The sequence below is a fragment of the Cotesia typhae genome, unplaced genomic scaffold (genome assembly GCF_013202065.1).
Source record: "Cotesia typhae breed Kobodo isofemale line unplaced genomic scaffold, CoteBio_Ctyphae contig_4, whole genome shotgun sequence".
Lineage (NCBI taxonomy): Eukaryota > Metazoa > Arthropoda > Insecta > Hymenoptera > Braconidae > Cotesia > Cotesia typhae.
Genome location: NW_027423748.1, coordinates 10,430,558 through 10,453,491, shown reverse-complemented (window position 1 = coordinate 10,453,491; position 22,934 = coordinate 10,430,558). Strand labels below are relative to the sequence as shown.

General features: G+C 33.5%; 1 protein-coding gene across 1 annotated transcript in view; it reads left to right on the top strand.

Annotated features, from left to right (window-relative positions):
• The window catches only part of LOC141527647 (uncharacterized), a 144,061-nt gene that overhangs the window by 88,174 nt on the left and 32,953 nt on the right, over positions 1 to 22,934 (top strand). Inside the window, exons 4-5 of the mRNA XM_074243216.1 lie at positions 8,164 to 8,430; positions 15,783 to 16,019. Coding sequence (XP_074099317.1) covers positions 8,164 to 8,300 — 137 coding nt within the window. The 3' untranslated portion in view covers positions 8,301 to 8,430; positions 15,783 to 16,019. The remainder of the gene's footprint in view (positions 1 to 8,163; positions 8,431 to 15,782; positions 16,020 to 22,934) is intronic.

The window sequence follows — 22,934 nt, the reverse complement described above, 5'->3', positions numbered from 1 at the left end:
ATTGATGACAAAACGCAGACGCGGCAACAAATTAAGGCAATTAAAGCTTTGCTGAGTTTTGGTATTTATTATTTAACTAAAACAATTTACCGGCGTAGGTGAGTGTGTGAATGGGAGTGAGAGTGTGGGTAACTGTTTACTGTTTAAGTTATAAATTTGTCCAGGAGGGTGAGCGCGAAACAAAAAACAACAACCGAGCATTCAGCGAAAGTCAAAGTTTACATATGACAACAGCGAATTTCAGATAGTTAAGAGTTTTGGCCAACAAAAATTAACGACCGACACTCAGTTTAATGGATTCCAAAGCAAACGACAGCAGTGGCGCAAACAGAGCTAGAGCAAACGAGTATTTTTCATCCCTCTGTTTGTCCCTTTCTGGTCTGTCTCTGTCTACTTGATTTTAATTCCTCGTAGGGGTTGTGCTTTACGTAAAACGATTAAGTTGGCTCTGAGGGAAAGAGAATGAGAAAGAGTAAGAGTGAGCTCTCGGTGCTCTCGTGGCAACTCCACTTAATTAAATAAAGCATAATTGGCTTGACGCGAAATTCGAAAATATATTTTCGCCAATTGGATTCACGTCTGAAAATGGCCATTACTCCTTGGAACTTGGGTAATTAACACAAAAGCTTATGTGGATGCTCATCTCTGGGTGCTGCCGTTCATGCTGATGCTTACACTGACGCTATTTCTACCCCAATAATCCGCCCTGCTGATGAGATATACTGATTTTAGCGCAAAAAGCCTGTTAAATGTATGCAAACAAATTATCTCACAGCGTAATATGTTTATGAAACAACTAGTTCCTCTTTCTCGTCGCATTTTCCTCATTTTCACCCCTAATTCCATTTTGACGACGCAATATTTACATATATCCATCCACTTTCGACTAAAATCAAATTTATTTTTCCATTTTCCGTATGCAGTTCATTTAAAATACAAAAATCTCTCAACTTAAGTTTTTTCAATGATAAAAAAATTTTTTATTAATTCATTTATTGATTAATATTGTAAAACTCTTATAATTAATTACAGCAAAATAATTATTTCTTACCTTCAGTAAGAAGAAAATAATTATTCCATTGAACTCATTAATTGAAACCCTTAAAAAGCTCGCCGTCACGGGTCACGGATGAGACTATTTACTCGCCGGCGGTTAATATTGGGTAGTAACAGATAAGTTATTCATCAGACTGTAAAGTTGAAAAAAAAAAATTTATAATTGATAAAAGTTCGCTGCAGAGACTGTGTATCAAAGGTTATCTCGCGATTACAATTCAAACTTGAGAAAGCTCTTCCACGCGGCGACATTCAAAGTGATTACGAGTTATGAAAAATGTGAAGGGAGAATAGTAGTCGTCGGAGGGTGCGAAATTATTCGCGACCACCTCAACCAGCAGCTCCATTGTTCTATGCCCTTTGCTCTCGAGACCAAGAATCAAAGGGGGAAGGAGAGAGGAGCTCTTAAACTTGGAACAAATGAAAATTCACGGTTACTATCAACTGGCTATCAACAAACTATCACTAGCATTACGACAAAGACGAGGCAGATTATAGAGCTGTATTATATACCTCTACTACTAGATCTAGCCACTTTTAGGCTTAAATATGGGGATGAGGATATGGATACGGATATGGATATGGCGGTTCTAGTGCGAACATAACTCAAAGCCAACTGTCGGATGGTTGATATGAGTATCTTCGGCTTAGTTAGTACCACAGATGCAGAGGCCATTCGAAGGACGATGGCGATCTCCCGACTTTGCTGGATAGGAGCCGAATAAAGGCCCTTGATAATTGCCAGTGCATTGTGGATATTAATTTAGTGGTTGGTTCATATCGAAAGTAATATCGGGCGAACGCGACCGAGCTACACTGGGGAAAGTCTAATAGAAGTCGAGTTGAGATGAGTTACTGCCTTTAATTTCCCGATAATGGGGAGAGCTCACAAACCCTACTCATGCTTCTGTCTCCTTCCATCTGCAGACACATATATGAATACTTTAGCGGCAAAGTCTCTGGGCTTGGAACTAAACCTCGACACTAAACTCTCACGTTTTATTATCCCATATCCTCTTTTCCGGGGACACTATTATATAGAGCAGTACTCTCAACATTTGTACTCACTCACTCACTGTCTTTTTCACTACTTTCAAAACCATTTGCGACACTTGACGTGACCATTCCTGATGGCTCTTCTATTGTCAGCCGATAGTTCTACGCCCTCTGCTCTTATCTCAACTCACTTTGCCTTTTACTTTTACATTCATCGAAAATCCATTTTGTTTTCTTACATTTAAACTACCACTTCTATTTCTACTCTTTTAGCTGAAAAAATTCCGGGAAAAAGTCGCCTCGAACTTTTTAAATCGATCTAAAACTCAGCCATTTTTCACGCCAGGTATACGCTTACTATCACTAAAAGCTCGTTTTAGATAAATTTATCTTGGATTTTTTTATGAAATTTTAATGAAGTTGCAATGTTCTGATAGAAGATTTTTTAATTAGTTTATTTAAAAAGAAATTCATCAATTTTTTTAATATTAAAAATTATTTTTTCTATCTTAATTTTATGGGGTTATAAAAAATGTCAAAAGGATCTGAATAAATATTTATTAATAATTTAAAACTTGAAAAAAATATTGATAAATAAAACAATTTATTAACAGTTGATAAAACTCGTTAAATATAACCAAATCCTATCAGTATAAAAATAAAAAAAAAAAAAAAAAAGGGAAATAAACTTGTAAATCCCATTAGCAAAAGTATCCAACACATTTATTAGCTTGATAACCTAAAGTTAGATAATCTATCAATATTAGGGATTAAAGAACATATGAGCTTATATATTATCTATAGATAATTACATAAATCACCACTTAGAACTATGGAGCCCCAGCTAATTCTTATTCTTATAATCATCTTTGTAGTCGATTACGAAACTAAATGAAAACGATAGTAGATTAATAAAGAGGAAAAAGAGTGTATAAAAAAGTAAACAAAAATGTGCTGTTAATCCTCGGTATTCAACAACGTCACGGTCAATTTATTAAATACTCAATTTATCATACTTAAAACTTTTCAAGCTCAATGTTTACGAGACATTCTTAGAACGTTAGCAATCCATGGCACAGTGACAGGCTCACATTCGCATACGCACACGTAGCATGTAAAAAATGTAAAATGTAAAATGTAAAATGTAAAATGTAAAATATAATATAAATACGGGCCCGTCAGCACAGGTAAGGCGGACAGAGCACTCAAACAAAGATAAAAGAGAAAGATAGAAAGATCTGTAAATTAGTGTTACGTAGAAGGGATGATAGTCGCGCTGTCCTGTGTTGTGGTGTGACAGTGTGCTCGTGAGTCCAGTTGGTATGCTAATCGGACGTAATACTGATGAATTTACGATACAGGCTGTTTGTCCCTGAACCCGGACTCTTGCTCGTTTCGAAACAGTCTATGAGGGATTATTATACTTTTACTTATTACATATACATAAATATATAAATATAAATATAAATTTATATACAAATATATAATGCATAAAACTTATATCTCCTTTATCTTATTCAATATTTCACACAGTTATTCCTTCAGCAAGAGCATTTCAATTTCATGGCTCTGCACTAAATGATTGCTTTCTTTATCCAGAGATATTCTTTATTCAGATACACATCCATTTTCCGGCGATAATTTCCGACTCGGCGAAAAAAATCCACGTAATCCTCAACCTAAATAGTCTACAGCGGGTCGCGATAGCCACTGACGAGTCCTGAATAAAGAATAAAGATCCCGGAGCCGAGATTTACGTTATTATTACCAGACAAAACTGTATTAACTCTACTCTGCCAATTTTTAATTTTCCGTATTTCCATACACAATCACCACCGTCAGACCCGATTCGTCATGCCCTTACTTCAGGCACTTCACGTTTCTGTTTCTTTATTGCATGCAAGGTAATTCTCACTGTCGGCTAATACGAAATGCCTCAGCTTGTCTTTTTCTTATTCTTATTCTTGTTCTTATTCTCATTCTTATTTCGACCTTTTTTTTTTTTTCGTCGCGGTCTCTTTCTTATTTTTTTTTTTCCTACACCTCTTCTTTGCTAAAAATGGTTCCCTAAATTTTAGAGTAAGTTTCTCGATTCTTACCCAAGCAAGGAAAAAATTTATATTTTTTGACAATCCCGATTTTATTATGAAAATTTTATAAAGCAAAGCTTTCGATAAATTTTTTTTTAATAATTTTTATATACCAATCGAATCGTTTTTGCATCCTCTACAAGGATTTTAGGCCAAACAGTTGCTTAGTTTATTAATTTTTTAGAAATTTAAAATTTTTATTAAAAACGAGGGAAAAGAAAAAATAGCAAGAGAGAGAAAGATATGTCAAGAAATATATAAAGACGTAATTTTCGTTTTTTCCTTTGATACATCTCCGGACGATTTCCTGCGGAAGGTGATCGTGACGGAAACAGTTATCGGGAATGGGCTTGCTCACCAACATTTTCCTTCCGCTAGCATCTTTTCATAATTTCTTTCTTCAGTATCGATCCACCGGGATCTTTATTACGGAGACCAGGCCATCGCTGAGACGCCGAATATAAACATGGTGACCCCGAATCTAATGCGCAAAAAAAGACTGAAAAAATTACAGCGTTAACTATAAATAGAAAGGGAGAATAAAGAAAAATGTAAATAAAAATAAAAATAAGAATGATAATATTCGTTGAGGGAAAATAGAGATGTTTTATTGTGATTGTCGGATAGGAGCCGTATAATCGAGTAGAGTAGAGGGATTCAATCCAGTTGACAGATGTTATATTCACCATCACCATTTCTAGCCGATTCTCCACGCATGTGTTGATGTAAACACGTGGGAGAAGAGGAGTCGCATATTGACGCACCACTGAAATGTACTTAACGTATTTTCAATCGATTACATTTGTTCTTTTGTGCACAGAATATAAGTTTATTTATGAATTTCGGGAATATGGGAGCCCAGAGCCCGATTGGTTAATAGTCCGTAATCAATCTGCCCATGATAAGCTCTCAGCTTGTCCGATTTATTCTTTACTATTTTGTCATAATCTTTCTTCTCTCCTCCTGCATTAGTGGCATTATAATTCTGTCATTATTGACATTAAACTAACAAATATATTGTAATCCTCCTTTCGATCATTTTTTCTGACAATATTCAATTCTAATTCTCTTGTTCGGCTAACAGCATATTAATTTTTTCCTCATAAATATGTGCATTAGAAATTTTTCACAATGAAAAAAATCAACTCAATTATCATGAAAAATTTTCATTTAAATTAATTATTTCTTCAGTGCATGATTCTGATTTTAATAAAATTTAAATTACTCAAAGAATTTATGGCAAAAATAAAATTTGTTAGCTACTACGGAAGTAAAACAAAAATTTTAATTACCTTGTAATGTAATTGAAAAGTAATTGGCAATAAAAGAAGCACTAAACCCATCCCTGGATTTAACGGCGATGTCTATTAGTTTTCGCGGTTACCACTAACATTAATAAATCTTCCACTCGTTATTCACTCTCGAGTCTTTATTGAGACCAAAGGTATAAATTTTCCGTGCATCTTAATCAATTTATTCAAATTCAATACCGAATTTCCGACCCGTAAAACCAAATTACTAAAATAAACATAATAATAATCAATTTTTACAAACAAAAAAACCAGAATAAATAAAGTTTAATGATCGTATTTTATTAGAGATGACAATGCGGAATTTTAATTGATCTCACTAATTACTCTTTTGATGATTTTTGCCTGTTGGGCATGGTCAGAGCTCTGATACACTTCATAATATTGCAAAAAAACTCTCTATAGGATGCATTATTAATGTTATTTAAATTGAATATTTAAAAAATATTTGCTTATTTTTTTTTTTGTGAAAAAAAAAAAAAAAAAAAAAAACAATTTTTAGTTCATAATTTAATTAATTTTTTCTCCTGCAACAATGATCCTTAAAAAAATAAAAAAAATCTCATTATTAAAAAAAAAATGCGCTTTAATAAAATAAAGACGAAATTTCTCCGAAATTCAGTTCGAATTTCATAATTTTACAACATACCAAAGTAAGAAATCGTTCTTGGATCTCAATGGATCATTATCAATTAATTTCCTCGCTGATATGATGCCGAAGTAAATAAATATGATCGTAAATAATCATACCCTGACCGATGCATTGATCCTCAATAATTCGAGTGGAATAAAAAAATATTTTCACAAAGTTCCGTCGATTTTTAGCCATTGCCAGTCTTTATTCTCGCAATGAAAAATTATTTGCAAGATACATTGAAGCCAAAGTGAGGTGAGTGTGAAAAGGGCGGAGCGTGTACCTTGTGGTGGGAGACACTCTGATGTGTGCAGGAAAGAGGCGTCAGAAGCGAAAGGGTTCAGAGGGATACATGAAATAATAATGGTATGTATAAAGTGTAATTTAGCTAAACGTATGCAGCGTTGTATTGAGGCCCGACTTCTCGACCGCCAGGTACGTACTTACCAGGCAGTTCTTTAATCTCTGCCCGCCATCTTCATTTTTCTTTCTATTCCTCCAAAGCCCGCCATGATGAAAAAGACACTTTTGAAGGTAATTTAAAAAAAATCTCAAAATTTTCGCGAATTTTTCCCTCCACAGACCACAATTCGTCTTGTTACATTCGACAATCGGAATTCAGAACAAGCTCGCGATTGTTCGGCGCAATTTCTTGATCCGGATGAACACATCCCTGAGTTATGCCACAGGATGGATTGCCTGAGGCTCGCGGTGAGTAAATTACAAGGTAAGACTGAAAACGCTGACTCCCTCTTCCCACCGCATTACAGCCGTCTCTCTCCGTCTGACTCTGAAAAGTCGGGCTCTTTGTCAGGTTCTGACTCCCCCAGCCCTTCTTGGAGGCATCCGCGGTCGTCCAAGTCGCTGGTGAGCTCTCAGTTGCATTATTTGATAGCTGCGATACCCGACGTCAGTATCATCAGCAGTCGAGATTCTTCATCGATATATGTCTTTCCCTTCTTGATCCACACAATATGTACAATATATAATACTAAGTAATGGGTAATGGGCCTGAGTAATACACATGTGTGGCAAACAATCACACACACGTGATATGATATGATAGTACTAGGCGTACATACAATCTGCTGTATCTTTTCCTCCTTGCTTTTATTTTTCTCACTCAACCCGCTACTGTGTGCTATATAATGCAGCCCGTCGTCCGGTTAGGTGCACGCTCGTCCGCTCTACAACCAGAAGACTCCACGATGACTCGACGATCCACAGCCGCTATATCATGTTACTCCTTTTTTGCCTTGTAATAAGAATAAGAGATGCTGATGCTGATTCTGATCCTGATCCACATGTTTCGCGTCATATTTTACGTTCAACACTTTAGATTTATGTACCACTGGTTACTTAATTATTTATTTATATCTAAGTACTTTTAATCATTTTTTCTGTCAGACGAGTTTATCATCCGTGGTATTTATTTATAAGCATCTGTTTTTATTTTTATTTTTACTTGGGTTTCGTTTTGATGGTGATTGAGCATTTAATCGCTATCACGTTTATTAAAAACATCTTTTTATGATGTAAAAGAATTTAATTTTTTCTTATTATTTAAATTTTTAATTAATAATGATTTTATTTAAATTAAAAAACTTTCGGCTTAAAAAATTATTTTAATTATTTTATTATTCACAGAAAATAATACATAAATTAAATTTAAACTTTATCATTAATAGAGAAGAATAATAATAATTTTTTAATAATTCATTTTTCCGGGATACTTTTCAAATTATACATTATCATATTGAAATTTAATGATGAGTTTAATTAAATATTGACCTATTAATTATTATAAATACTTTATGAATACGACATTAAACTAATGATTATTATTATTATTATTATTAAAATTTGATAAATATATATTATTGCGCATAATTAAAAAAAAGAGAACTGAGTTATGTGGCAATTACCACTTAATTTTATTACCGTGTAAGATTATTAATATATTGATAATAAAACTTGAAATAATTCCATGCAATATATTTAAATAAAAGTAAAAATGAAAATTATTTAATAATACGTCCTAAAAAGCATCCGCAGTAAAGGTGTCTTCTATTTCCAGGAATCTCCCACAGGAATATGGTTGTTATCACGCGTCCCGCAGCGACAATGCGCCGATCCGCCAACAAATTCTTAGATTTTATCGAGGATCATCTTCATGGGTCTTTCCATACGCCAAGTATAGGCACTGAGCACTGATCGATCCATTCTTTGCTCCTCTCTTTGTTTTCACATTCCGGCGATTACGATCCCGACTGCAGTCCGACAACCGAGATATAAAATCCTGAGATTATCGCCCAGCGCCAAAATCCACAGGTTCAACATTCAGGTTAGACATTTTTTTATTTAAAACTTTAAACCAATTGCTGCTACCTCTTATACAAATTAACCTTTTTATTATTTTTATCCTTTATCCTCGCTTTTTTTTTCAATGCAATTATCTTTATTCTTACTTTATCTTGATCAGCATATTTGATTATAATTTCCATGATTCCGTGATATGAATAAAAACCTGCTGACAGAGCATTACAAATACAATTAAGAGTACATCATACATGTTGGCCTTTCTCTTTTTTTTTTTTTTTTTTTTTTTTAATATTTATATTAGTCACAGCTTTTTTTTCTGACCAATCTGCGAATTTCATTTTTACTTCTTTTCCAGCTTAATCATCAATTTCATATTTTATATTTATTTCTACCTATAAATTTATTAAAAAATTTAATAACAACTAGCAACCTTGCAGTCATTATATTTTTTAACAAAAAATTTTTTTGATGCATTGACGCAAAATTTTTTAAAATATTTTTTTTCAATTAAATTTTTTTCGACAAAAATAGAAATTTAAAAATTACCCTATTGAGTATCGGAAAATTAAAACAGTACAACACTTTAAATTGAACCCCGACTCTTGTATTGAAAAATTGACAGTGGATTATCAGAATTTAAAGTCATTAATTTTACTTCGACACAGAGTTTAAAATGGTTATATGTAGTCGAACATTTACCTACACACACACACACACACATATATATATATATATATATAGTTATATAGACAAGTATATTTATATATATGAAGCGATTGCTGTCCACTCCAGCTGTGCTTTCGAGCTTTTCCCCATCATATCCACTTGCATATGAGAGTAGCTTTTTAATAGCCACTGCCAATCATCAGGCTTCCAGACACAATGGCATGTGTAAGTAGACCGTGAAATAAACATCCCTCTCGAATTCTGTACCTGAAGTTAACGTGCCAACAACAACGAATTACTCAACACAAAAAGATATATATCTCCATTTATATTTGTGTCGTTAAAAATAATAAAATTATGTATATATCAATTTTTAATCGAAAATTTCTATCCCAATGATTTGTAATTAAACCGAGCAACAAAGCTGCGTTGTTGTAGAATTAGTTTCTCCCGTTAATTAAATCATCGAATAATAAAATCGATTCTCATATTAATTTTATAATCTCGACAGCTTTTATCAAAATTCCCTCTTGCTCCACTCTCACGCTGTGTGTACATATCATCCTCCCTGGTCATAATAACAAACCATCATACATATTATGATATAATATCACGATATTAATTGGGATTCAAATATTTTGATTAAGCGAGCCATTGAATTATTCAAACGCGTGTTATTAATATTTTATAATTAATTAAGCTTCTATGTAGCTGCGCGCGAACATATATTTCATGTAAACTCCACTTTTTTGCGGTTAACGAACTTGCTATTAATTATCATAATGCAGCGCGCTAATGCCGGCGCTTGTGACCATTAAAGTTAAAAATAATAACTATTTTTCATTGTTTAAAAATAAAAAAAAAAACCATTAACAGCTGTAAACGCTCTAGCGCAAAAAAATAAACTTATGTTTAATATATTAATCATCATTATCATCGTAATTATCATTATCATTACGGATACTTACTCGGTGTTCATACATATATTTACGTATTTATGAACATGTATCCAGTCTCTTGATAACTCGCACAATTGCCATTAGCAGTCAAGTATTACCTGCTCAGTCGCACAAAATATTTCGCGTGTTGCGCAATCTCGATTTAATTTGCGCGCGATTAACCTGCGTTATTTAAACTCTGGTGAGTGTGTGTGAGTTTAATAACAGTGTGTTACATTAAGTTTTTCTGTGTTGGTGGATTTTCTACTGATGATTAATCGATTTCGGAGTGTCGCATGAAGGCTATTTTTTTACTGGTTTTTATTCGAGTTAACGGTAATTGAGATACTCTTATTATTTATCACGTAATACTGAAAAACTTACAGTTTAATAATAAATAATATTTTAATCTAATTTTTTATGTTAATTAAAAAAAATTATTTTTTTTTAATCTAAATAATTTTTAAAAAAAATTTATGATATTTTTTTTTTCAAGTATTATTGCATTGATTTTTTTTTAATTAGCGATCTTTTACAAGAAAATAATTATTTTTTTGTAATTAAAAAAAAAAAATTATATTTTTTGCTAATTATTTATTTTTCAAAATAATTAAAAAAAAAAATAAAATGACTATTAATAAAGCCCTTATTATGATAAAGCGAATAATTGCACTAGAATTTGTATGAATAGGATAATACGTAAATGTAAAGAGCTATTTAACCAGCAAGTAAAAGTATAACTATTTCTGTCTGGCAGCCCTTTTTAAATCGTCTCTCGTTTTAAACGTAATTTTTTTCACAGAAGGACCCTTGACAAAAATACCTCGACCGCCCTTCGTGACGTTTTTCTCGCATCCGTTTTTTGTTTGCACGTATCGTCCCACTTGACCAGTACATTTATACATAACAAACGGCTTTTATTAAACGACACACAGATAGACGCACTCACTGGCAAACATTCAATTCTTTCTTGCATTCACCCTAGGTTAATTGCCTCAATTAAATCTTTGTTACGAACAATTTGGGATGAAAACGTTAAGAGCTGATTGTGATTGGGTTGATGATGATGGGGGTCAGGAGGAGATTCAATTACGTTTTTCAATTCTTTCTATTTCATCTCACCCGTCTCGCCACAGTCTCACTCGACGGCTTTTTATTCCATTCGATTCGAATCTTATTTTTTCCCTCGAACATTATTCTTTTTGCGTGTTCAACTCCTCGTGAACAGCTCGGCGGATCGTTTACCGAACCAGACTTAACTCCAGACTGTACTATTCTGATCCTCATTGAGATTCCCCCAGGTTAACTTCACTATACGATAAAATGATAATTCATCCCTTTAAATTGTAGAAAGATACAATAAAATTTAATTATTGATATTAATATTGATTTTTATTTCGTCTGGCGTTCTGATAAATTAAATTATGATGATAAAAATTTATTAAAGGTTAATGTATTCATTTTTATAATTTAATTCTTATAATTAAATTAAAGTCCTTTTTTTAAAATTAAAGAAAAAAATTTTTCTGTATAATAAATAATTATTAATAAAAAAAAAATCAATAATTATTGAATTATCTGATTAGAAGCTTAAAATTTTTATTGCAGTCTCTAGCAATATTATCAAATATATTTACTGAATAATAAAAATAATATATTAACACTATAAAACTCAAATCCATCAAAATTAATTACATATAATTTAATACACATATAAATATGTATAATAATCACGTCGCGTAAATTAAAGCCCGAAAAAATACGACGTAATAAAAATGTAACGCAAAATACAAATTACTTGAGATTTTTATATTTTATATGTCTGTTTATATTCACAATAAAAGTGTCAAATGGGTATTTCTCGGTCGATTGTTTAGCATAGATAAAAAAACGATTCAATCAGATTCTTTTGTCCGGCACTAAAATATTTCCAGACTCGTGAAAACCTTTTCTCAGGCGAAAATATCAAATTAAAGATTAAAAAATATAAATTTTATTATTTTACCTTTTATATTTACACGTGCATCACACTTTGAAAGTGATACATTCTAATAAATATTATACACAAGGATTAAAATGTAGTTTTATTAACTAGCCAGGTGAAATATGGAAAAACGTATCCATTGTTCTCCGAAGAAGCGTAACCCAGAGCAAAAAATGTTTCAAATAAAAGTCCAGGGCAATAAATTGACTTTTATTGTCCAGTTTTGATATCCATGTACGACACGCATTTATTTATCGTAAAAAAACTTCCCAGACTGTGATAATTTTCGAATATTTTAATAAATCAATCGATAAATAAAGTATCATTGGGAGGTAATAAAACAACAATTAATTGTAATGAGTGCAAGCTCCTATCCACGATCCACAGGGGTCTTTTCAATAATATCGTCGTCGCGATAGAGACCTGATATCTGTTTTTGATTGATTAATATTTAAATGATACATCAAAGCTTATCAATTCAGACATAAATCACTATCAAAAGACTGTCCTTTGATGATATTTTAATAATAAACTGTCTATTACAAGCGTCTGTTAAAGACAAGTATTTAAAAGTTTTATTGAATTTTTTTATTCGTACCTGTACATTAAATCTTTACAAACTAACAAGCTACCTTTATCGCATTCGCAAATTAATAAAAATTTTAAACAATCTTTACTGCTAAAAAACAGATAATTAAATAATTTATCGAGTATAGCAGAGTCCTTTTTTATTTTTTTTAATTTTGAAGTTGAAGATAAATTTTAAGCTGTAAAATTTACGTTAAAAATATTTAATTTAATACAAGTCCAAGGAGTGAAAATGTAGCGATATTTTACAAAATAAATATGGATGTTAATAATAAGTGTTAGGATGTAAGCGAGAATATAAAGAGGTAAAGAGTTATATGTTTTAATTTATTTAGCCGGGGCAATTAATTAAATCAAGTGGTGGTGTACAAAATATAAATGCGAGGTGGTTGACACAAAAAAATGCTGTCGGTGGGTGGAAGAAAGTTAACGAAACGTTTTTATTCGCCATAGCCGGGGTTAAAAGGAGAAAATAAGAAAATAAAAATAGTAAGAGTAAGAGAAGAAGAAAAGAAGAGGAGTTCGGCTGAAGAAGAGAAGAGGGTTAGACGGTTACGGACGACAGTGGTAGCGTTTGGTACAGTAGGTGCAATTTATAAACCCAAAGCATTATTTTTCCTTCCTCTTCTTCTTCTTCTTCTTTTTCTTGCTTACAGCCAAAGAAAGAGAGTAAAGAGCAGAGAGTTGAGAGTTGAGAGTGTAGGCAAATAACTCTGGAACGGACGAAAAATAGAGTAATATTTTAACCCGGGCAGCTGTTTTCCCGCCCTCGCAGAGATTTTAATAAGAACTATGTTAAACTTAAAAATTAATGTTCTTTTTTATTCTCAATCTCTTTCATTTCTTTTACCAATTCATTTTATTTTACGCTATCTTGTATATCTTATATCACATCAAATTTTAACTTTTTGGATTAAATTGCGACAATATTTTAATAATTTATCCAGCAGTTAAATTCTCTGGTAATTTATTTTTTTCCTGTTATAAATAATAAATATTTTTTAAATTTTTTGTTTACTTGGCTCAATACCGAACAAAATGGTTAAAAGACTTATAGACTTCCCGGTGTATTTCTCGGCTTTATAGCTCCGGTGATAAAGCTCCAGCGAGAAGAAATCCCTGGAATAAAAAAGTAAGCTGACATTGATTGAAAGTGTATCGTCAAATCAAAGTCATTGTATTTAATATTAATGACGTTGTTATGAAACGTGACGTTATAAATTTATTTAATTTATATTTATATATACTTTACTGCAATGCATCTGTGGATTTATATCAAAGTGATAATAACATTCTACTAAAATTATGTTTACTCTTTTTTATACTCGACATTTGGATTGTTTTTACAGCAACTTTTATGAAAGACACGAGACACCATTTTCAGTGCTTAGCCAGCTCTTTCCAAAGAACACATTAAATATTTTTTTCAGAAAGACGTGAGTTTTTTTTTTTTTTTTTTTTTTTAAAATTAATTGCTATTTTTTTAGTAATAATTACAAGTTGAAAATAATCATGAATTATTCTATTAAATTTATTAAATGTTATTTTTTAATAACATTTAAATTTTTTTGTACAATATTGTTGTCAAAAAAAATTAAAAATATTTTGAGCATCGATCAGAGAAGGCAATTAAAATTTTACAAGGACTAAAATAAATAAAATTGGCTTATATGTCGCAGCGGATACGGTTCTCAAAGCATTTGGGGTAAATAGTAATGAGAATAAGAACAAGCGTGTAATAATTTAAATCCAAGTATTTATGTCGGTTTTCTGAAAAGGAGGCGTCGTATAAAGGAAATATTCACGGCTCGTTTGAATATTTCACCACAAAGAAAAAAAAGTTTATGGTGTTTTTCTTGCGAAATTACGGGATAGACTGGTATCGTGTGTGTAATGTGTAGTATGGGATCCCGCGTTGTGTCGAGGACAAAAGACCGAGCATTGTTTATCGCGACGAAGGCACCGGTTTATATGAGGAACGGGGAACGAGGAGCTTGTGCCATTTTGTGGGCCATTTTTCAAACTCACAGGAGCGTAGTGGCTTGTCATAAAGTCACAAGAGTTTTCTCGGTTGCTTATGCACTGAGCAAATAGCATACGCGACAGGGATATTTTATACGGATCGTTGCTTGGATTCTTTCGATAAACTAATCCTCTTTTGTACTTGGCACTGTTCCGGGAACAAATGGATCTAGAAATAAAAGTAACCGAAAAATTACTATTCCGCACTGTTCTCTTCCCTTTTTCTTCCCAATTATTCATTTTCATTTTCATTTTTGAGCATGACGGATACACTTAGGCATCCGTCATAAAGATAAAGTTGTACGAGGAATGTTGAGCGATTGTACAACATCTGTTTTCTCTGATCATCATAAAATTCAGGATTTCAACGAAAAAAATTTTTATAATAATATTTTATTTTGTAAAATTTATAACAAAAAAATTTTTTTTTTTAATTTGAACATTTAAAAAAAAAACAAAAAAAAAATTCCACATGTCGTAAAAAATATAATGTCATTCTTTTCTAAAATTATACAAAATTCAATTAAATTCTGAGCATTTAATTTAATTAATTTACGTTTATTGCATCGACCCAATAAACTTAACACTAAAAATAATCACTAAAACCATCGCGTTCATAAATTAAAACCAATAATCAATACCAATTAAATAATTGACGCCTTAAAATAACCAAAAAGTGGAATGTCTCGTAGCTCTACACCCAAAAGTTCTAAGAATAAATTTAAAAACCCAATTAAAAGAATTACATTTTCAGGATTTTATCCAAGAAGTAATTTAACCACTTTGATAACCCGATTGTAACAGTTCCAGTTTTAGAATCATCAACGTCAATAACTCGGGGAAACAATTGAGAGCTTCGATAAATAAATAACAATTATGAACTCGATATATTATTATTCCGGTGGAATAATACTTGTAAATAATCCTCCTTGACGAGTAATTATCGTCGAAATTAATGAGCGCTCATGAAAGTGCCTTTAATCTATTACATTAAATGATAATCACTTGTAACACTGGCAAATGTACAACAAGCTCTGCAATTTAACGCGGTAACAAATTCTGCAGTAATTACTCGTCTAATGTAATGTAAGTTAGTGGTTTAATAGATTGTAATTTATGGTTATAAATAATAAAGCGGGATTATGGAAATTATCGTTTGTTTTTCTTTTGTTGCAGGCTAGAATTAATTAATAATAATAATAATAATGATGATAATCATGAGAAAAAAGAAGTGTGACAGTAATCGGAAAGATATCGTCGCTACTGGATCGACCCGAAGCAATTCTGCTCAGCGATTAGAGAAGTTGGCAAGCTTGAAGCTCAACTAGAGATCGGAAATGTGCCGGGGTCGTTTCCGTGCCGAGATATCGTGAGGAGCTCAGCGGGAAGCCCGGTTTGACCACCACACTGGATGTAAGTACGTTTTATATTACTTGGAAAAGAATATTATTAGCGATTAGATTGCAGTAAGCTTTGATATTTAAAATTTAACTCTTGAGTCTTGATCTGCGTTTTTTTTTTTTAATTAAAAAAATTTTAATATAAATAAAAATAGATAAATATCAATGAGCTTATATATTTGAATATCATCGAAACGTATTATTTGAAAAACATGTTTTTCATTCGTGACATAACGATGCAATACTACACCGACTGCGGATATTAAATGGATTACAATTTTATACGTGAGTGTCATACAATATTTTCTCGATATTTGTATTTCTGTTTTTTTTTTTTTTTTTTTTTTTCCCTCTGTTATGTAGTATTGTATGAAGGTTGTTTTATTGACGCCAATGGACAATGAAAAAAATTTTATTAATTAAAAACCGTCTGATCAATGAATAATTATTGGTACTAATTCTATCAATTATTAGTCAGGTTGAAAATAATTTTATTTTTAGTGAGTTGGACAATTTTTAAGTAGTAATTGTTTGTGGAAATTCAAGAGCTCCGTATTAAAATAGAATTTTAACTCTGAAGAAGCTTTAGAATTAATCGAGAAATACCGGGTAACCTAAAGAAGTATTAGAAGATAAATTAGTATATCGATTTATTGGAAGTGGCTGAAAACTATCAAAAGTTTTGAATTATTCATTGTTGCCTTAAAAATATTGGAAGCTTTATAAAGGCTTTAAATTTCTTGAAAAGCTCATTTTAAATCTTGTAATTTTTTTAAATAATAATTTAAACTATTTATTTTATTTATTTATTATAAAAAAAAATAATTAATTTATCTAATCTATTAGAATTTTTTCATCTATCAAAATTCATTTATCAGTGCATAAAAAATAAGACGTCGTAAAAATAAATGATCAATAGATATAGAACAAGACATTGAGATTTAATGACCCAGTACAATAACACTTAAACAGTCTCCGGAGTATTAGGTCAGAATCTCCCTAAATATATCCATCCAATTGCGTCTAGTAATAATAATTACACATAATAATAATTACAATAACACTATCTAGCCGTGTATGTTAAGTGTAGCGTTGTAATCCGTTTAGCATTGCCTGGAAATTCAGACGATAGGGCACTTCTCTTTATTTTCCTCTGCGGTAAGCATTGCCGCACCAGGTTGCTACTTCTCTGCTGGAAGAAGCTCAAGCTGTAGAGAATTTCTGGCGTCTATCGCTGACTCTTTGTTATGTATTTATGTGTATATTCTCCTATTTGTCGAGAAATTCCAGAGCCTTGTCGGAGCCCGGGCACTCACGACTGCGACTGGAGGACTACAGTGCTCTTCGAATCTATGCTATGTGCTTTATATAAAAGATATGTACATACAACATTATATCTACCCAATGGGAAGAGTTCGTGCATGAGTATCGACCTTTAGCTCGGATCGGCAAGAGGAACCGAACCGAAGAACGAGGAACCAGCTCCTATAAAGTCTACAACATCACATCCACTATACCGCACCCTCACGTGACTCTCGCCGCTCGGACATGCCCAATCATTTTTAATATAATCATAATCAGCTATAAATTGTATCCGATCCGGAAAATTCCTCCGGTACTTGCTTAAAGTTAAATCTTTGATCGATCTGCAAGAAGTTGAACCAGAAATCCGGTTAAAAAATCCCTTTATCCTTTCTTGATTTTTTTCTCGTCAATCAAGAAGTTTAAAAATATAATAACCGGTAACGTGACTGGAAATTTGAGCAATGTCGTTACTCATGTACATCAGCTACTTGATGCTATATATATATATATACATTATGTAATTTAAGTTTAGTATGACAGAGTCGATGTGAATTTCTTATACTTTTAGATCAATTTCCTGTCGGAAGGGCTCCGCAGATTTATTGATTACAAATTACACAGCAATCAGTGCGCTAATAGTACGCAAGTCCATCTCTCAGCTGTAGGATAGCTTATTTACGATTGTGCAAAGTATAGGCTTATTAAATATTAATAGTTAGTATGTATTCACTCGGCTCGAGGATATTAGCAAGGGTATTATCTCAGTGTAGAGATGTAAAGTATGAATTTTTATTGTCTTCTAGAGATATTTTCAATCGGTTTACCTGCCTTTTATTTTATTTTTATTTTTTCGCCTCCATCTTTCGCTGGGAAACGATTCACAGCACTTTGCACTGTATATTAGGTTGTACGACGTGACTGCACGCTCCTTGGCTCCTAGCTTGGATAAACTTAGCAACGTGAGTGGAAGGATCTATTGAAATTGCTTGGAACAAAGTGGAAAAATTTTATTGCAAGTGGAAAAATTATCAGCTTGACAGTCGAATTTTTAGATATTTATTTATGTTATCAATTTTTTTATACGATAAAATATTAATAAAAATATTGATCAACATTTACTAAAAAAAAAAAAAAGAAATTATTTTCTAATTGATTGAAAAAAAATATTAAATGTACTTTGATGAAATTTGATGAACTGAAATAAATATACTAATAAATCAGTTTTCAAAAATGTTAACCAAAAAAAAAAAAAAAGTAAAAGAAAGCTAGATATGGAGAGCATAAAAAGTAAATGAGAATAAAAGTGTAAAAAAACTAAAAGCTGTTACAGGCACTATATTTTAACCGAAACTACAAGTTAGTAAGGAATGGCAAACGGCCAATTGGCCAGAATTGGTGGCACCTGGGTCACATGAATTCTGGGGAAATCACGATTGCCATCATAGGAAGAAATAAAGCTACGATATAATAAAACAAACTAAATAAAATAACAATCGACAAATCAACCAACATAAATAAACCAGCTAGCCATTATATTATGAGGTTCAGCAAAATAGAAGAAGTAGAAGAAGAAGAAGAAGAAATGGATGCAAAACAAAGGTAAACTGTCTCGAAGGAGCGTAATAGAGAATTAATGATAATCACACGTAAATTGTTAGCCTCACACTCAGATGTGTGCTCGTGAATAAGTAAAAACGGAGTAAATTATCGGGTAAATAGTTTTGTTAGGTTAAATTAAATAGAAATTAGCAGGTTACCCGAACTAAGTTTATGTATTGATGAGACTTTTGTAGAGTTGCCGCTTTAGGCAAACGAGCCGAGTGCCGGGGAGCACGAGCAAAAGAGGTGGTAAGTGGGCGGCTTAACCTGCCGGCAATGTGAGTATATAGTACCCGAGTTAACGAGTATGCAACAAAGAGTAAGCGAGAGGGAAATACAAACGGGATGTACGCGCAGCAGTATGTAGTTGAACGAACCTGGCAAAGCCTGTCATTCTGTTTACGGGTTCCACGCACTAACTAAAGCGGAAGCCGGGTGGCCGGTCTCTCGGCATTGTGTGGTCGAGCACACACTGGCTTACCCCATTGCACAGCCTTCGGATTAAGTCACCACGAGGTTGGATACGTTAATACGTGAGGAGTATGTGTGCTTGCCTTCGATGAACGCTATTTTATCAGTTACTGTTAACAGTAGCTTCTCTTCTTACCTTTTTGATCATTACTATTGCATTGAGCGCGAAAACACGGCTCCAATGGCTCAATGGAGCCAGTCACAGTGCCGGAGTTAATTAGCCGACGCTACCGCTGGCGCGCCACCGTCGCCCGCTCCACTTTGAAGTTTCGCCACTTCTTCGAACCACTTCGGTGTCAGAAGCCCTTTACTTTACATTGTCGGCTTTCGTGTTCTTAAAAGGTAACAGGTGCTGGATATTCTGGATAAATATTCTGGCCTAAGAGAGGGAATAAATGCTTGCATGTATTATGCGACCAGTGAAGTGGATGGAACAAAGACAATGTTCCTGATTTATAGACGACGCGTGTACCAATGAGTGAAGCGACGCCTATGCTATACTAGTTGGTATCTACCTACGTGGATTAACAATACCCAGATACTTTATTTCGTGTGTTGCTTTGTTTGTTCGATTTTTAAATTCCCATTTAAATGGATGCTTGATATGTGTATCAACGACTTTGTTTAATTTTTTCCATCACATGTAAGCGCTTTTTTTCTACGGAGGAATATTGACGATCGTGACAATGAGAGTGGCTCCTTTGAGATTCAAATAAAGCTTGCTGATGGATTAAATTCTTTTTTTACTACCAGGCAAGTAAAGAGTGTGTTGCTTTTTATTATCACGTTGGATTTTCATGCGTGTTTTAATAATGGGTTGTTGAATTATTTCTCGTATAACACAACATAATAAAATGCCTGGTGGATTGGATGCGTTGTAAATGGATTTTTATATTAAACTTCTACGGAAAAACGAAAAAAATAACAATCCGTAAAAAAGTATTTTGACGTGAATGTTTTTAACAATAAATTGCAGACGCGAGTGCCTGAATAAATAAGCCACTAGATAAACGTAAAAAAGTGATATATTTGAAATTTAAATAACGAAATTAATCAACGAAATCACACGTCTCTTGACATTTCTTTATGTCTATATATACATATATATTAATGTAAATGTAAATATAAATATAAATATTGCTTGAAGGTTTTTGTTGCAAGCGTGTCTCTGATTCTGCATAACAATTCGGAAAAGATCTCATAGGTCACGCACATAATATGCCAGTTGTACCCGAGAAATGAAGAACGTGCTTGAGACGCGAATGACCATCATATTATATATATATATATATATATATATATATATATATATATATATATATATATATATATATGTATGTGTACAACAATAGCAATGATGTTTCAAAAAAAAATGAAGAAAAGTCTCGTTGGAGAGTCGACTGGGTTTCAAAAGTGTGAACTCGTCTGAGATAAGACGTCAGTCCGATTGAAAAAAAAAAAAAAAAATGAAAAGAACTGCAAAGGAAAGATAGGTAAAGTCTGAATCAAATGCAACAAAAGAAAAATTGAATCCATCATTGTGAGACGTGAAAAGAGGAGATAAAAAATAAAAATGAGAAAAGTTAACAAGTTAATGCTGGGTCAGAGAATAAGTTGTCGATCTGCTTTCAGGATTGGTGATCCATTAATGAATTTGTTTAATCACCTCTCCAATTTAAACCTCGAGAAGTTGGGAGCTCTTGTCAGTGATTAAAAACTATTTCCCTCGGGGGGTGGTTGACCTCGAGTACTTGCGGAATTTCCTTGACAGCTCGTCAGATGTTTCGAGCACTTTGCTCAGGCTCGAGTCCTCGAGTGGAGAATTTCTCGCCAAATGGAAAAGGTCTTCTCTTATACATACGTGTATAATCTTATCGCTGTAGGATCTCGTCTACATCAAACTTTGCATTGTCCTCGGTTGGCCATGTTCTCCGTGCTCGTTATCAACCTGGACAGCATAAACTGAGAAACATAAACTGGAATGGAATAAAAGGAGCAATCAACACAAGGATGGTTATTTCCGATGACATTGGCAAACAGGTGCAGGAGCGTGTCGGTTGACGAGCAAGAGCTTCATGAAGCTACAGCAGTACAAGTCGGAAGATCACCACGCCGAATAATCTCCATGATATATATGTTCAAATTCAAGGTATACGGAATCAAGCTAAGAATCCAGCTCCCAAGAAAACGATGAGCCGAATAAATAAAGAGAGAGATTGGATAAGAGTTGCAACCAGCAATATTGGGCAGGGGCAGGGGGGGGGCGTCTTTAAAAGAGGAAGATCGTGGTGAGCTTGGTCTCTTTGGTCGGCCATTCCTTGAGACAAGTAAGAACAGGCCGGTGGCATCTTGCCTCATGGAATTCCTCTGGTGGATTCCCGTCGAGCAATTTGCCAGTTGCATTCGAATTTCGTGAATTCCTAGCCCTTGTATCGGTGGCTGATGTCAACCACTCTTCTCCCGGTAACCAGCCAGATGAAGGTGCACGACACCTGCAAAAACCGTAAAATACACTGGTGAGCTCTAAGGATCCTCTGGACCACCCCACGTGTTTCGATTCCCGTGTGTAAAAATGATCCTCGACATCTTACTGCTGCCGGGCCATCACATACATCCGATTCAGAGAGGCGGTGCATATCTATATCTATATACCTCAACAACAAATTTAATAGTTTGTGTCGTTGCTCACAATCACTCGGGAAAAAACAAAACCGACATCCATCATCAAAACTTTGGGTATTAACAAAATAATAAATGAGGTGTTGACTCGGACATGATGTAGTTGATTTAACGAATGGCCAACACAAGTGTATCATCAACGGACCCTAATACCTTCACGCTTAATATTTATAACAATTGAATTTAAAGAGAATTCCCCGAGTGGAGAACAAGAACCAAGATACACTTGATGCTTAATAACCTTTTAAGACACCGATGGGATTAATGTTGCCGAATTCGTCCAAGTCGGAAGGGTCGTGATACGCATGTCAAATCCAGACTTGGTTCGGTTTTCGACCGCCCACTACGGCCCAGAATTTTGCGAAGCGAGGGCGTATCATCGGGCCCCGGGTGTGTCAGAGCGAGAGGAAAATAATCAGAATTGGCCTTAGGAGCAAACAAGAAACCTATGGTGAATATCCAGCTCTCGACTCGCTTAATTACCGTACCTATACGGCACGTTCGTGCGCGTAAATCACTCCACGATACTGGGCTCCCCAATCCCCGGGTTCCTTTTTTTTTCTTTGTTGGCTCCCATTCTGGCGATCCAGCCTGGGATTTTCGTTCGCGCCCAAGATACCCAAGATACCAAGCCAATTCGGAGGTTAAAATATAAATTTGTACACGTATATACACGTGACAGTGAAAAAGTGGATGCAAGTATAGAAAAATATTTGCCATCCACCGTCTAGAGTTATAATGCGATATTTAATCGCGAGTGTATGGACAACTCGGAGCAAATAATGGTGATAGGCCGGTACCGTAACGCAACGGACTGTACTGGAGGCTAATTATAAAATATCACCGAGGCATATGTCAAGCATATAACAGAGCT